At 43.0% G+C, this 16,806-nt stretch overlaps 2 protein-coding genes across 2 annotated transcripts; both read left to right on the top strand.

Moving 5' to 3' along the window:
- Positions 1 to 5,737: 5,737 nt before the first annotated feature.
- On the top strand, positions 5,738 to 12,237 carry LOC129841459 (myoneurin-like). The gene is made up of 3 exons (XM_055909731.1): positions 5,738 to 6,213; positions 6,625 to 6,755; positions 6,976 to 12,237. The coding sequence occupies exons 1-3, from the start codon at positions 5,946 to 5,948 to the stop codon at positions 8,236 to 8,238; spliced, it is 1,662 nt and encodes a 553-aa protein (XP_055765706.1). The 5' UTR covers positions 5,738 to 5,945; the 3' UTR covers positions 8,239 to 12,237.
- Positions 12,238 to 14,028: 1,791 nt separating this feature from the next.
- Positions 14,029 to 15,627, top strand: LOC129841476 (zinc finger protein 271-like). Its single transcript, XM_055909764.1, has one exon. The coding sequence runs from the start codon at positions 14,383 to 14,385 to the stop codon at positions 14,731 to 14,733; it is 351 nt and encodes a 116-aa protein (XP_055765739.1). The 5' UTR covers positions 14,029 to 14,382; the 3' UTR covers positions 14,734 to 15,627.
- Positions 15,628 to 16,806: the final 1,179 nt, after the last annotated feature.

Below are 16,806 nucleotides of genomic sequence, written 5' to 3'. Positions count from 1 at the left end.
GTCAGGGATCCAGTCTGCAGCCCAGACCCTTCTCTTCACAGTCTCAGTGCAGGGATGAAGCAGGGCCTGGGGCTGATAGAGATAGACCCTCCTATTCCTATGATACAAACACCACAGAATCCATGATGAGGGGTGGGGGGTGACCCCCCTGGTGGTAGTCTTTCAGGAAGAGCCTTCTTCAGAATCTCATCCAATGCCTAGCGAATTGGTTCATAGGGTCTGTATAGTTACCTCTTGTGGGCTTTCACCGTGAGGTACCTAGCCTTTAACACAGCACACAAACCCAACAACACCCAAACAATGGCTAGAGGTCAAGGAGTGAGCTCAAAGACTAACCACCTGAGGGTGGTGGCTCCTGCTTCTTCCACCTCTGGTGTCATTGGGTCACAACATGAGAGGCCGAGCAGTAGGACAGACACCGACAAGCCATATGACGTGTGGGAAGCGCTTTACTGAGGTGAACTATGTGAAGAAGCACCGACTGTTCACACCATGGACGCCCATCAGGTGCAAACTGTTACACGAGCTTCTCCTCCCTGAGTAGCCTTAACAGACATAGGGAAGAAATCGTAGCAGTGTGGCTTGAGACGTACACATGGGATATCTGGGAACAATTCCCCATAAATTCCCATACGCATCGGAGTCGAGTCTTTCCAGGTTATTTCACTGCTTGTTTCTAGCATAAGGCGCTGTTATACTGTAGATCACCTTATATAATCGGATCAGTTTTATTTTCTTTCAAATCATAAGCTGGTAAAGGGGTAGGCCTGTGCTTTTTGCAATTTTCTTTAATAAAACGTAAGTCTGTTTGACAGACAATTAGGCTGCTATGTCCATCAATTTGTCGATCAATTCCTCCACCCACCATGCACTCTTTAGGACCAAGTCTCTGATTGACGGGGTATGAGAGGGTATTAAAATGAAGACTGTTTAAATGAATTATGCATACTCGAATTTGTCTACTTTCAGCACCATGTGCTGTCAATTTCCAATTGATTGTGCCTTTGCTGCTGCTTCACGTTTCATCACCAGTAAGTAAGTAACTTAAATTGGGCTTATTGTGAGGTCAGTAACTCTGATAAATTGATAATTGGCAAGAAATTGTTTTTAATAAAATCAATTATAGTAGTAGCAAGCTATAAAAGTTGAGCTCCGGTCCTCCTCATCTTCTCCTTCTCCTCAATTGAAATTACGCACCCAGCGGAGAATCAGAAATGATTGGCATTGGGCATATATATATATATATAAAGCGGAAAGACTGACATAAATTCAACTGACATTCATTCAACTGGTGCTTCCTTTGTCTCCCGCAGGTTAAACAGGGACTGGGAGAAGGGGGAACCTAAGGGGATTCTACTCGGACAACTCCCATCCGGGATTCTGCAGTCCATTTTGCATGACTGTGGAAGGGTTCTTTGATTGACAATCTCTCTCACACTACCATAATTCCAATGAAATAAGTAGTACAGGATATGAGGCGGTGTAATGGATGAAAACCAGTGTGGGGATGTGGACTACTTACTACAGGATGAAGATTCACTCATAGAAGAAGGGGTCAGCAACCCAGTCCTCATTGTGGTAGTTCTGAGTCACTTTTTTGATTGGACTTCTAACACTGCTCTGCAGAGATGATCAACAAAACATCCACCCAGAGAACCAGGAGCATGTGCGTGCTGTTCGGTAGCAGCATCTGCCACCTCTTCTATGGTTCCTGTATAATTGCGTATTGGAGGTGTGGGACTTGGCGTGGTGCTATTAAATCAAATCAAATCAAAATCAAATCAAATTTATTAGTCACATACACATGGTTAGCAGATGTTAATGCGAGTGTAGCGAAATGCTTGTGCTTCTAGTTCCGACAATGCAGTAATAACAACAAGTAATCTAACCTAACAATTCCGCAACTACTACCTTATACACACAAGTGTAAAGGGATAAAGAATATGTACATAAAGATATAGATATTAACTGCCCCATCTGTTGACAAATGGTGACATTTTTTTCCTGCTCTTCCAATAACACGCCTCACTGCAGCAGGTCCAGGATTGGCAGACTGAGCCGATACGATACTCATCTTGCAGGATCTCATTTCTGTTCTTAGAAATCCTAAAACTAGCATTCCTGCAAGATTATTTTGTTTAAATATAATTTAATCTCTGAGAAATTAAACTAATTGATTTCAACCAAATTGGCCATTTTAATGTATAGGATTCATTTAATATTCAATAAATACAGTACCTAACATCCAATTTGGACCAAACTTTTTTTCTAACATTGAGTTGGGTGCAATCAATTAGCTGAATTTCTCAGAGATCACATTATATTTCAACAAAATAATGTTTCCAGACTACTTATCTTATCTGTTTCTAAATACAGAAACTATTTCAGAACAATCAGATGGTGGGTGTCATGGCTTGCAGAAATTACATGGAATGCAATATCTAAATAACATACGTCATATCATGTTGATTGACTATCTGTATTGATTATTATTACAGCTGTGGTAATTGGGTAACACACTGGAAAGATTTTTTTTTAAGTATTGTGATGATTAAGTAAGCATTTCGTTGGACGGCGTATACCATGTGTATCCCGAATATACGATTAATAAAATTGGAAGAATAATAACACAGGGTCATATTCAATCTCTCTTCCCCCATTCAACCAGTGCTATTATGGTTGGAGTAAATATTACAGGAGATGATGGTAACAATGTAATGTACTGCATGTTCACAGCAAATTAATGATATATATAAATGCATCCAGTAGCTAGCAGCAATTGTCAATTGTTTTTGTGTTAAGTAAGCATTTCGTTGGATGATGTATCTACCAGCTCTCAGTCTCAAATCAGAAGACGTTCATCCATGTTTATCGAACGTCACATTTTTAAGTATTGAAGGTTAATGCCTTAACTCCGCATTTTTAAAGTTAGTGTTAAGTTCAGGCATTAACTCCAAATTCTTAAGGTTCAGAGGCAGATGCTTACACCCACCCGCCATGCCCGTCCACAACGCCCTAGCAAAATCAAAACCTATTTGAAGGTACCAGAGCTCACCTGTAGCCGGTTTCCATGTCATCTCCCAACGTTCTCAAACATGGATGGACGTTGAGTACTGACTTGTATCATGGGTAACCTGGCTGAGTGTATGCAGTAGGCCTACCATGTGTATCCCATACATATGACCAGTGGCAATTTTAGCATGTAAATCTTGGTGGGGCCAAAAAAAAAAAAGTTGCATGCATGCCAGCAAAGCCACTACACAACACTAAACAATACATTAATTGCACTAGAACGTTGACAAACTGTGCCCTCAAACTGTTAGGGCCTACATCAAACTTTGTCATCAAAGTCTGGCATTCTCTGGATTTATGGTGGGAACACATTTGTGGTCTGCTGGAGGTCATTTTGCAGGGCGCTGGCAGTGCACCTCCTTGCACAAAGTCGGAGGTAGCGGTCCTGCTGCTGGGTTGTTGCCTTCCTACGGCCTCCTCCATGTCTCCTGATGTACTGGCCTGTCTCCTGGTAGCGCCTGCATGCTCTGGACACTACGCTGACAGACACAGCAAACCTTTTTGCCACAGTTCGCATTGATGTGCCATCCTGGATGAAATGCACTACCTGAGCCACTTGTGTGGGTTGTAGACTCCGTCTCATGCTACCACTAGAGTGAGAGCACCGCCAGCATTCAAAAGTGACCAAAACATCAGCCAGGAAGCATAGGAACTGAGAAGTGGTCTGTGGTCACCACCTGCAGAATCACTCCTGTTTTGGGGGGTGTCTTGCTAATTGCCTATAATTTCCACCTTTTGTCTATTCCATTTGCACAACAGCATGTGAAATTTATTGTCAATCAGTGTTGCTTCCTAAGTGGACAGTTTGATTTCACAGAAGTGTGATTGACTTGGAGTTACATTGTGTTGTTTAAGTGTTCCCTTTATTTTTTTGAGCAGTGTATAACTCTATGGCAGAACCCAAGGGGCAACATTTTTAGAGCTCTAACCTTAGTACATCATCGCCAATTCTGTCTCATGAGTGACAGAAAACTGAGCCAATCAGGCGCAATGCTCTGTATTTTCTGCTGGCTAGCCACACCACCACAGAAAGCACTGAGCTAGGCTGAAACACCTTCATGTTGGAGCTGCCTTACTCAAGAAAGCAAAAAGGAGACCATGTTAGTATGAGGCTTTTATTAACCCATTTAGACAGATTTTTTTTGCAAACTGATATGACACATTAATGCCAAAATAACATACATATATATTTTACCTAAAAGTGTGGTGCTCAGAACAGGTGGGCCTCTGCCCTGAATGACGGGTTGCCACTGCATATGACGAATACAACTTGATTAAGTATAACACAGGGTCATCATATTCAATCTCTCTTCCCCCCTTCAACCAGTGTTATTATGGTTGGAGTAAATATTACAGGAGCTGATGGTAACAAATAATATAATGTAACATTTGTTCACGGAAAATCAACTATATATATAATGCATCCAGTAGCTGGCAATTCTCATACTCCAATCTGTTTACAAACCCCCAAAATAATAAGGACAACAGAAAAAAACTTTAGGTGAATCAGAAAACCTGATTTTTTATTTTCAACAATACACAGACAACATTACAGTAGACCATTCAATTATAGGTTATATTATAATAACTTTTTGTTTCCGCGACAAGAGCAAAAAATGACATGGTTAGATTAATCTCACCCGGGCGCACGTGCAGGCATATTTTGAATCGGCTGAAAGTTGATTGCATTCGATTTGGAACAGGGCTGCCTCACGGAGTGATGTAATTAAGCTAACATTTTTACATTTAGAATGAAAGTGTTTTTAGGTATGATGTACACTGAACAAAAATATAAACACAACATGTAAAGTGTCGGTCCCATGTTTCATGAGCTGAAATAAATGATCCCAGAAATGTTTCACACACACACACCCCCTGTCACGCCCTGGCCTTAGTATTCTTTGTTTCATTTATTATTTTAGTTAGGTCAGGGTGTGACATGGGGAAGGTATGTGTTTTTTGTATTGTCTAGGGTGGTTGTAATGTGTAGGGGGTTAAGTAGAGTAGATGGGTTAGTGTTCAGTGTAGGTGTCTAGGAAAGTCTATGGTTGCCTAGATTGGTTCTCAATCAGAGACAGCTGGTTATTGTTGTCTCTGATTGGGAGCCATATTTAAGGCAGCCATAGGCTTTAGCTGTTTGTGGGTAATTGTCTATGTGTTGTGTTTGTGTCAGCACTATTTGTCTTATTAGCTTCACGGTCGTCATTTTGTTAGTTTGTGTATAGTATTCGTTTTGTGTTTTTTCCCTCTCTCTTCTAAATCAGTTTGTTATTTTGTTAGTTTGTGTATAGTAATTGTTATGGCCAATAAACCACGGCTAAGGGCTGTTCTTACACGCAACGCGGAGCGCCTGGATACAGCCCTTAGCTGTGGTATATTGGCCATAAGCCACAAACCCCGAGGTGCCTTCTTGCTATTATAAACTGGTTACCAACGTATTTAGAACAGTACAAATAAATGATACCCGTGGTATATCACGGCTTTCAGTCAATCAGCATTCAGGGCTCGAACTACCCAGTTTATAGTGGAAATTCGAGCCCTGAATGTGTAATGTAATAAGCAATAACGTAATTCAAATTACAGCGCGCATATCTTTTAATTTAGCACCCGTTTTCATTTAGCCACACCCTTTGAGCTATGACGCACACCAATAGGATCCGTTATCTTCAGTGTAAACGGAAGTGAACATTGACCAAGAACCACTTTAGCGGTTTTAATTGTTGACATTTAGACGTTTGGCATACTGGAACAAAAACAATTACTCATAACAGCATCACATACTTACCCCATGTAGTGTTTAATTTGCGTTGGAGACTGGGCTTTGTTAATTGATGGTATCTAGGTAAAGCTAGCTAGACTAACGTTAGCTAACAATGGCTAACTGTATGGTTTTTCACACTCAAATAGCCTCCATCATGGAGGTGCTAGCGAATGCAGCCGTGGCAGAGATCTGTAAACTCGTAGACGACGACTATGCAGTGTTCCGTTTGGAAATGTCTCAAAGCCAGAAAGAAAACAGGGGATTGCGGAGGAAACTACAGCTATTGGAATTGAAGGTATCACGGGAGCGCGCAGAGCGCGTCCTCGCCAGTCGTCCCAGTAGTGTCAAGATCCTTGACCGATACAGAGGAATGGCAAGAGGTACATTTTGCAGAAGGCCGAGGGTGCGTGACATGTATCCCTGTTCGCTTCTGCGCATGTGTGACTTTAGATGTGTTAACCACATTATGGTTAACCAGAATTGGGTCTTGGTCGGTTTTTGGATACTATGCAAAACGTATTCCCCTGATTACTTAGCTTGCACAAAGACATAACATCATAATTTATAACCATATTTTTGATTGAATGAATTTCCTATTATTTACTCAATTAAAACAATGTGACGCATGGAACATAATCAATCAATAAATATTATATCAAGAAGTTATGGGAAGGGTTAGCTTACATCCTTGCCAATTCTAGACAGTGGAAAAATTGTATTGGTGAACAATATAGCGTTGAGCATTGACAGTAGCTAACCTAACCACCTCTTTCCCCCAATCACTCTCTCAGGTGAAGGACATCTCACTGGAGGCCACAGGAGCTTTGTGAAGCCAGCGGGACACAATACATGGAGAGATGACCAACCAATAACTATTGATGAGGGGAGTGGAACCTCAACCCAGCGCGTTATCGTGATAGAGGTTTGTGTAATAGTGTTGCATAAAAAACTACAGTCACTTTGGAAATAAAATCTGGCCCATTTATTTCAGAAAGGCTCCCCTCAGCTATTCACTTGCTTACATGTAAATCCTGATTTATTTGACATATTGGAGCTTGTCGTGACTTCACTATGACATTGTTATCCAATTCTACTAATTTCTATTCATTCTACTCCAGTAATAACCTTTCTTCTTGTGCCAGTCTGCAGAGGCTGCAGGTCCTGCAGGGTTGTCTCTGGTGAAACAAGAGAGGACTGAAGAAGAGCACCCACAACACAGCAGAAGCATCCCTACTGGTGTAACGTCTGGAGTGGCGCCCCCTGTAGCCACGGAGGACCTATCCATCGCTGCTGCGACCCAGCTCAGGACTCGATGCAGCATCACGGAGGTCAGTGGAACGCTGAACGCCGTACTCAAGTCAGAGACAGACACTTCAACTGTAACACAAAGGCTTTTACAAGATGGATTATCTGACCACAGGTCAGACCCAGAGAGACTGGAGCCAGGGAGACTGGGCTGTACTCCTGCTACCGGCTCAGAGTATTTACTTTACGTTAACCGAAGCCCGAGGACGGTTCATTCCCATCTGGACTCAGGTAACGCGTTAGAGACTGGCAATGATCCGTCTTGTTCTTACACTTCAGAGATGGACCCTGGCAACATACCCTTGGGCTTAGAGACACAGACTGCTCTGTCTAGAGGGGACTGGAACCGGTACAGTAGTAGTGTATACTCTGAAGGGTGCCTAGATAAGAAAGGGGAGGTTATAGTGGTAGACGATGGGACTGTGAAAGTGGAGGGCGACGCTCCTCCCACATGGAATGCAGATAGTCACCTAGGAGACGGACAATCACAGGGCAGAGATTTTTTAGATTACAGCGAAAGCTTAGAAACAAATCCAAATGTCGCAACCAACTCCCCTTTACACACGCTCAGAGATCGCGACCCAGTGTCCATGTCGTTGGGGCCTTCTGATTCACACGGCCATGTCCTTTTTGATCAGGTATTGAACTCAAACGACAGGGCTAGAGGCCAGGTTCAGGAAGGGGGAGCCACATCTGGCAGTAGTAAAGAGAAACGATTCTTCTGCATGTTCTGTAACAAAGGCTTCAGCTGCCCCCAGAAAGTGGAGATCCATCAGAGGGTCCACACAGGGGTGAAACCCTTCAGCTGTACCCAGTGTCACATGCGCTTCGCCCAGGCTGGTGACCTGAAGAGGCACCATAGGGTCCACACAGGGGTAAAACCTTTCAGCTGTACCCAGTGTCACATGCGCTTTGCCCAGGCTGGTGACCTGAAGAGGCACCAGAGGGTCCACACAGGGGAGAAACCATTCGGCTGTCACCTGTGCCGTGCTAGTTTCTCCCACTCATCCAGCCTGAAGAGGCACCAGAGGGTCCACACAGGGGAGAAGCATACAGCTGCCCCCAGTGTGAGAAGAGGTTCTCCCACCAGCACCAGCTGAAGATGCACCTGAAGATGCACACGGGAGAGAGGCCATTCGCCTGTACGCACTGCAGGAAGAGGTTCTCAGAGAGCCCATTCAATGCGGGGGGGGCATTGAAATCACTAAAACCAAATGGGAACTGTGTAGGAATGATAATGGAGCTACATTTATTATCTCCTCTCATGTCTAGCTTGCTAACAGGCATCGAAACAAAATCTAGACAGTTGTTGAGCATCAATTTATTTATTTTTAAAAGGGGAATAATGGCAAATTTCAAAAAAGTCCTGACTCATTGTTTGACTGTCTGTCAAAGGGAGAGAGAGCTAAAGCCAGAGCTACATCACCATAGCTACTGATACATGCATGTTATTGAAATGTGATTAATGCTCACTGTGCAATTTTTCATTGGGGTAGATCAAATGTGTTATTATTACATGTATTATAAGCCTACATTTACAAAATCGGTAGACTAATGACAATCATTTACAAAATGATGCAGGGGATTTTGTTTGTAAGCCAGGGCCAAATTGCCTTCCTCACGTGAGAATGATAATGTGGTAATGCAGGTAATTTTATGCAATGGAAAAGCATTCTAATACCCGTGCATCAAATAACCTACTCCTTAAAAGTCATGTATTGATTATACACTGAGTTTACAAAACATTAGGGACACCATGACATAGACTGACCAGGTGAAAGATATGATTCCTTATTGATGTTACTTGTTAAATACACTTCAATCAGTGTCGATAATTTTTAAGCCTTGAGACAATTGAGACATTGATTGTGTATGTGTGCCATTCAGAGGGTGAATGGGCAATACAAACAATGTAGATTCCTTTGAATGGGGTTTGGTAGTAGGTGCCAGGAGCAGCAGTTTGGGTCAAGAACGGCAACACTGCTAGGATTTTCACACTCAACAGTTTCTTGTGCGCATCAAGAATGGTCCACCACACAACTGTGGGAAGCATTGGAGTCAACATCGGCCAGCATCCCTGTGGAACGCTTTCAACACCTTGTAGAGTCCATGCCCCGACGAATTGAGGCTGTTCGAATGGCAAAAGGTGGGGGTGCAACTCAATGTTAGAAAGGTGTTCTTAATGTGTTGTACACTCAGTGTACAGAATATAGCCTACTTGATGAATGATGATCACTGCAATCAACAGCTGCAGTGTTGCTCATTGGATTACCCCATATCATGAAATAGGCTATGTGAAATTATTTTAAAACAAAAGGTCGGACACATGGAATTACTTTTATTTGGATGGATGGTTGGCATTACAAAGGTAAGCAGATATTTTCTTATCTAAAATGTGTGTGAAACTTTTCTTCTGTATACATTTGTCAAGCTCATTATGTGTTGTTTCGCACACAGGGCCCTAAGCTGAATGGACTTGTGCTTGGTAAAAACCTTAGACTATTTACACAATAAGGCCTGGGGTGTGGTATATGGCCAATATACCACGGCTAAGGGCTGTTCTTATGCACGACGCAACGCGGAATGCTAGGACACAGCCCTTAGCCGTGGTATATTGGCCATATACCACAAACCGCCGAGGTGCCTTATTGATATTATAAACTGGTTACCAACGTAATTAGAGCAGAAAAAATAAATGTTTTGTCATACCCATGGTATACGGTCTGATATACCACAGCTGTCAGCCAATCAGCATTCAGGGCTCGAACCACCCAGTTTATAATGCACAATATATTCCAACAAAATACACCAACGACATCAGTTAGGAGATAAAGGTTGTGAGCACAGTGTTTCTGATCAGATCAGCAATTATATTCTAATGTATAGTGCCTTTGGAAAGTATTCAGACCCCTTGACTTTTTCCACATTTTGTTACTTCAGCTTTATTCTAAAATGGATTAAGTAAAAAACACTCTTCAGCAATCTACACACAATACCCCATAATAACAAAGTAAAAACAGCTAATTATATTTTGCAAATCTATTAAAAAAATATATATATACACAACTATTCAGACCCTTTGCTATAAGATTTGAAATTGAGCTCAGGTGCATCCTGTTTCCTTGAGATGTTTCTACAACAGTATTGGAGCCCACCTGTGGTAAATTCAAATGATTGTACATGATTAGGAAAGGTACACAACTGTCTGTATCAGGTTCCACATTTGACAGTGCATGTCAGAGCAAAAACCAAGCCATGAAGTTGAAGGAATTGTCCGTAGAGCCCAGAGACAGAATTGTGTCGAGGCACAGATCTGGGCAAGGGTTTCAAAACATTTCTGCACCATTGAAGGTCCCAAGAACACAGTGGCCTCCATAATGCTTAAATGGAAGGAGTTTGGAACCACCAAGACTCTTCCTAGAGCTGGCCGCCCGGCCAAACTGAGCAATCAGGGGAGAAGGGCCTTGGTCAGGGAGGTGACCAAGAACCCGATGGTCACTCTGACGGAGCTCTGGAGTTCCTCTGTGGCGATTGGAGAACCTTCCAGAAGGACAACCATCTCTGCAGCACTCCACCAATCAAGCCTTTATGGTAGAGTGGCCAGACGGAAGCCACTCTTCAGTAAAAGCCCGCTTTGAGTTTGCCAAAAGGCCCCTAAAGTCTCTCGGACCATGAGAAAAAAGATTCTCTGGTCTGATGAAACCAAGATTGAACTCTTAGGCCTGAATGCCAAGTGTCACACCTGGAGGAAACCTGGCACCATCCCTACGGTGAAGCATGGGGGTGGCAGCATCATGCTGTTTGGAAGTTTTTTAGCAGCAGGGACTGGGAGACTAGTCAGTATCGAGGCAAAGATGAACGGAGCAATGTATAGAGAGATCCTTGATGAAAACCTGCTCCAGAGTGCTCAGGACCTCAGACTGGGGTGAAGATTCACCTTCCAACAGGGCAACAACCCTAAGCACACAGCCAAGACAATGCATGAGTGGCTTTGGGTCAAGTCTCTGAGTGTCCTTGAGCGGCCCAGCAGAGCCCGGACTTGAACCCAATCGAACATCTCTGGAGAAACCTGAAAATAGCCGTGCAGCAAAGCTCCCCATCCAACCTGACAGTGCTTGAGAGGATCTGCAGAGAAGAATCGGAGAAACTCCCCAAATGAAGGTGTGCCAAGCTTGTAGCGTCATACTCATGAATACTCGAGGCTGTAATCGCTGCCAAAGGTGCTTCAACAAAGTACTGAGTAAATGTGATATAAGTTTGACATTTTTTATAAATGTTCAAAAATATTTAATCCATTTTAGAATAAGGCTGTAACATAACAAAATGTGGAAAAAGTCAAGGGGTCTGAATAAGTTCCGAATGTACTGTATTTGTGTGGCTACGATGTCATCTTTAGAGCACTGCATTTTCTGCTTGGTTTCACGAAAAAATGCATTGAAAGAAATTGAATAGGCTACTACCGAGGTCTGATGATGCTTCTAACAATATAGTAAAAGGCGTGTTGTGTTGGGTGATGTGCTAAAGTCTGATGTAGGCTATTTTGAACACTGCCGGTGTGTTTGAGTTGTCCCCTCTCAAAGGTAAAATTGCAACCCACAACCCAAATTTATCACATAAACATTTCTCAATCGTTTGGGCTTCCTGAATTTAGTATGTTTGTTGATAACGTTTATTATTATCGTAGATTTGCGTTATTCTACAAAGTTCTATCTTAAGTTACCTTAACCTGGTAACGTAACTCTTGCTCTACCTCTGCCTCTCTCTCTCCCTGAATGAGAAAGATGTACACTTTGACAGTCCAACAATGAGTCAGAAAGGTTTAAGACACATTTTCTAAATGTGCTGTTATTCCCCTTTAAGAGTAGCCCACCGACCTCTGTGAAGACTGAATGCGGCCTGTGGGGCAAAATGAGTTTGACTATAGGCTATATGATGTTCACAAATGCCTATTTCATTACTTATTTTTATCCCAAGACACTTTTAATGAGAAAAGGTATGCAGTTTATCAAGTTCATGATGATTTTTTTGTTGAGGTATGTGTTTTTCATATGGTGTATTTAACATTTGTTTATGTTTAATGAACACAAAATAAAACTTTTCATTCTAAGATTAATTGAGACTCTAGTATACATCACAAAAAGGCTCATGTCCACAAAGCATATCAGAAAAGGTCCTAGGAATCCTGAGGGAAAAAAATCCAAGCTCAGAGTAGGTTTTAGGATGATGTTAAACTGCTCAGAAAAACTCTGAGCCAGGAGTAAAATCAACTCATAAAAGTTTATATCAGCTGATAATCACGACAGTTTCAGGTACCGCAATGGGAAGACAGTGACGACGACGCTCATTGAAATTGTTGAAAATGAAGGGGAATAATTGCGATGAGGTATCGCCCACTGTGAACTCTATAGCACGCTTCAGACAACCACAGTGAATGTGACTGTACATCAAATGTTGCCATGGTAAAACGATTGATAGAATTTTCACCTGACACTTTGGCTTCTCTTAATTATCGCCTGATATGTTGGCATGCATAACCTTTTTATTTTTAACTATATTCTTGTTGTTGACAACATTACCGTTAGATCAACACACTCGTCACTCCCGTTTAACAACTCTTAATTGCTTTGGCACAGTAAGAATCAAGTCACTTGCCGATAATGTTGCATACAATGTTGCCTACAACATTTTAAAGGTCTATTTTAATTAAACACAATCAAATTTAACATAAGCCCAAGATGCCTTCAATTGCCCAATTTATGGGCATGCCCAATTTAGACATGTTTTTAACAATGTGTTATTGCGCTCCAAATGGATAACTTGAAACAACATAATGTAGGTAATTAAATAATCAAAAGAAAAACAGGTTGATTAATTATGTGAAATATGCCTAATTTGAATTCATTGTCAAAGGTGCAAGATATACTGTTGCATGTAGGTCTAGATTATTTATGGACTGATCACATGGCAGTATCAAAACATTATTTCAACAACTCCAAAGTAATTTCATGTGGCTCAGGAACCACTGACTCGCTGCATTGTTCTATTACCAAGACACCTGCTGGTAACTCTTAACTGCTTAGGACAGCTCAAGAGGTCTCCTAAATATCTGTCAACTAGGTGTGACTCTTATGACTAAAGAGGCTTCATGCATAGCTTTTATTTTGACCCATTAGAGTAGGAGTAAACTCCCACTGGGCACAGAAGTCTATTCCATGTTGGTTCAAACGTGGAAACAACGTTGATTCAACCAGTGTGTGCCCAGTGGGATGTCTCTATTCTCAACATACACCTAACAGCACTTTATTACCAATCACTTTATTATATATAAATATACATAGTGTCAAGTAATCAAATCAACTAACATGTTTGCAATCTCATTACCCAATCACAAAATGCTCCATAGCATAACCCTACAGCAGGGTGCTCATATTAGATTTATTGATCCAACATCCTCTCACTCTGTATCTCTTACAGTCAGTAGACATGGAGGATGGGAAGCCTGATCTGCTGCTGGTCAAAGAGGAGACAGTAGAAGACGGACCAGAGAGCATTGACCTGCTGAGTGGACTAAAGATGGGGGAGCAAGGTAAGGGAGAAATGCATATAGCCTACGTACAGTAATAGATCTTCAATGGGAATAGTGATGCACCTGGCTATAGTTTTTTTCTTCATTCATAAAATTAAATCAATGCAACTTATGTTGACACAAAAACACACATTATAATGTATGAACTTGACCAGGTAATTGACAAAAAATAAACTGTAGAGTTTTCTCTGCCATGTTTGTAATGTCTATTTTGTAACTTCTTCATGCAGGTGGTTGGCTGGAGGCTGACAGAGGAGACTGGGCAGCCATCTTTGATTCCTAGACCCAGACCGATGCAGTCAAGTGCCCAGGGAACAACATCACTGAGCAGGCAATGGACCAGAGGCGACATAGTGGAGGTCAGTGGATGGGGAAAAGTCCTGGGGGACAACAATGTTAACCACAAACAGAAACAGACAGTCGAACAAAAAACAACATCCAAACTTAGTCTCCATGACAACAGACTGGCTGTGATCAGGACGAGGCGTAGATTTAGTCGACGGGGAGGTGTCCGTATGCAGGGGGAGAGAACAGACACTGACTCAGCTAGCGATGCTCCGTCCTGCTCCTATAGTTGTGATTCAGAGAGACTGATGGCGCCTCAGGTTAACCCCCTAACAGGTGCTGCCTTCAGCCTGCCTTCTATGGGATCTATCAAATGGAACATGGACCCTGCAACAACACAGACACTTCCTGGCCTTCATCCTCCTCACACTCTCCTTATGTTAAACCAGACCTCAGAAAATGTCGGTGTCTCAACACTAAATGGCTGCACAAGCCCATTGACAGTAGTAGAGATGGAATCAGTAACGTTGTAAGCGTCAAAGTGAAGCGCTTCAGTTTTCCCAAACAGATGGAGATCTACCAGAGGATGCACACGGTGGAGAAACCCTTCGGCTGCCACCTGTGCCGGGCCAGTTTCTCCCACCAGTCCAACCTGAAGAGGCACCAGAGGGTTCACACAGGAGAGAAATCCTACAGCTGCCCCCAGTGTGAGAAGAGGTTCTGAAGGAACCTGAAGGTCTACACGGGACATGCACGCACTGCGGGAAGAGGTTCTCAGAAAGGAGCTACCTCAGGATACACCAGCAGAAAATGCACACGGCCCATGTGTATTGTGACATGTAATGTAGTACTAGTTAGTTTGTAGTTAATTCTGTTGATTTTGGCTGTACTGGACTGAACTGAGGAAAGAATTAGTATGAGGCAGAGTAGATATGGTGATGGTTGGTTCGGTGGTGCCTGTAAAAATGCTGATATGTTGAAACTAGTGTCAGTGCTGGAAAAAGTACCCAAATGTCATACTTTAGTAAAAGTGAAGATACCTTAATTGAAAATGACTCAAGTAAAAGTGAAAGTCACCCAGTAAAATACTACTTGAGTAAAAGTATAAAGGCATTTGGTTTTAAATACACTTAAGTATTAAAAGTAAATGTACAGGGCCTCCTGAGTGGCGCAGCGGTCTAAGGCACTGCATCAGCGTGCTAGATGCGTCACTACAAACCCGGGTTCGAACCCAGACTGTATCACAACCGGCCGTGATCGGGAGTCCCATAGGGCGGCGCACAATTGGCCCAGCGGGTCATGTTTCAGAGGATGCATGACTCGACCTTTGTCTCCCGAGCCCGTTGGGGAGTTGCAGCAATGAGACAAGATCCAATTGTGCATTTATGTTCAGTGTGTCCACCAGATCAGAGGCAGTAGGGATGACCAGGGATGTTCTCTTGATAAGTGCGTGAGGAACATTTTCCTGTCCTGCTAAGCATTCAAAATGTAAGTACTTTTGGGTGTCAGGGAAAATGTATGGAGTAAAAAGTACATTATTTTCTTTAGGAATGTAGTGAAGTAAAAGTTGTCCAAAATATGAATAGTAAAGTATAGATGCCCCAAAAAACGACTTCAAATACTTTAAAGTATTTTTACTTAAGTACTTTACACCACTGACTGGTGTTTTATACACTGCTCAAAAAAATAAATAAAGGGAGCACTTAAACAACACAATGTAACTCAAGTCAATCACACTTCTGTGAAATCAAACTGTCCACTTAGGAAGCAACACTGATTGACAATAAATTTCACATGCTGTTGTGCAAATGGAATAGACAAAAGGTGGAAATTATAGGCAATTAATAAGACACCCCCAAAAAAGGAATGGTTCTGCAGGTGGTGACCACAGACCACTTCTCAGTTCCTATGCTTCCTGGCTGATGTTTTGGTCACTTTTGAATGCTGGCGGTGCTCTCACTCTAGTGGTAGCATGAGACAGAGTCTACAACCCACACACGTGGCTCAGGTAGTGCAGTTCATCCAGGATGGCACATCAATGCGAGCTGTGGCAAAAAGGTTTGCTGTATCTGTCAGCGTAGTGTCCAGAGCATGGAGGCGCTACCAGGAGACAGGCCAGTACATCAGGAGACGTGGAGGAGGCCGTAGGAGGGCAACAACCCAGCAGCAGGACCGCTACCTCCGCCTTTGTGCAAGGAGGTGCACTGCCAGCGCCCTGCAAAATGACCTCCAGCAGGCCACAAATGTGCATGTGTCTGCTCAAACGGTCAGAAACAGACTCCATGAGGGTGGTATGAGGGCCCGACGTCCACAGGTGGGGGTTGTGCTTACAGCCCAACACCGTGCAGGACGTTTGGCATTTGCCAGAGAACACCAAGATTGGCAAATTCGCCACTGGCGCCCTGTGCTCTTCACAGATGAAAGCAGGTTCACACTGAGCACATGAGCACATGTGACAGACGTGACAGAGTCTGGAGACGCCTTGGAGAACGTTCTGCTGCCTGCAACATCCTCCAGCATGACTGGTTTGGCGATGGGTCAGTCATGGTGTGGGGTGGCATTTCTTTGTGGGGCCGCACAGCCCTCCATGTGCTCGCCAGAGGTAGCCTGACTGCCATTAGGTACCGAGATGAGATCCTCAGTCCCCTTGTGAGACCATATGCTGACACATGCACATTTGTGGCCTGCTGGAGGTCATTTTGCAGGGCTCTGGCAGTGCACCTCCTTGCACAAAGGCGGAGGTAGCAGTCCTGCTGCTGGGTTGTTGCCCTCCTACGGCCTCCTCCACGTCTCCTGA

Source organism: Salvelinus fontinalis, chromosome 42 (genome assembly GCF_029448725.1).
Source record: "Salvelinus fontinalis isolate EN_2023a chromosome 42, ASM2944872v1, whole genome shotgun sequence".
In the NCBI taxonomy this organism is placed as follows: domain Eukaryota; kingdom Metazoa; phylum Chordata; class Actinopteri; order Salmoniformes; family Salmonidae; genus Salvelinus; species Salvelinus fontinalis.
This window is presented reverse-complemented; position numbering and strand designations above follow the sequence as displayed.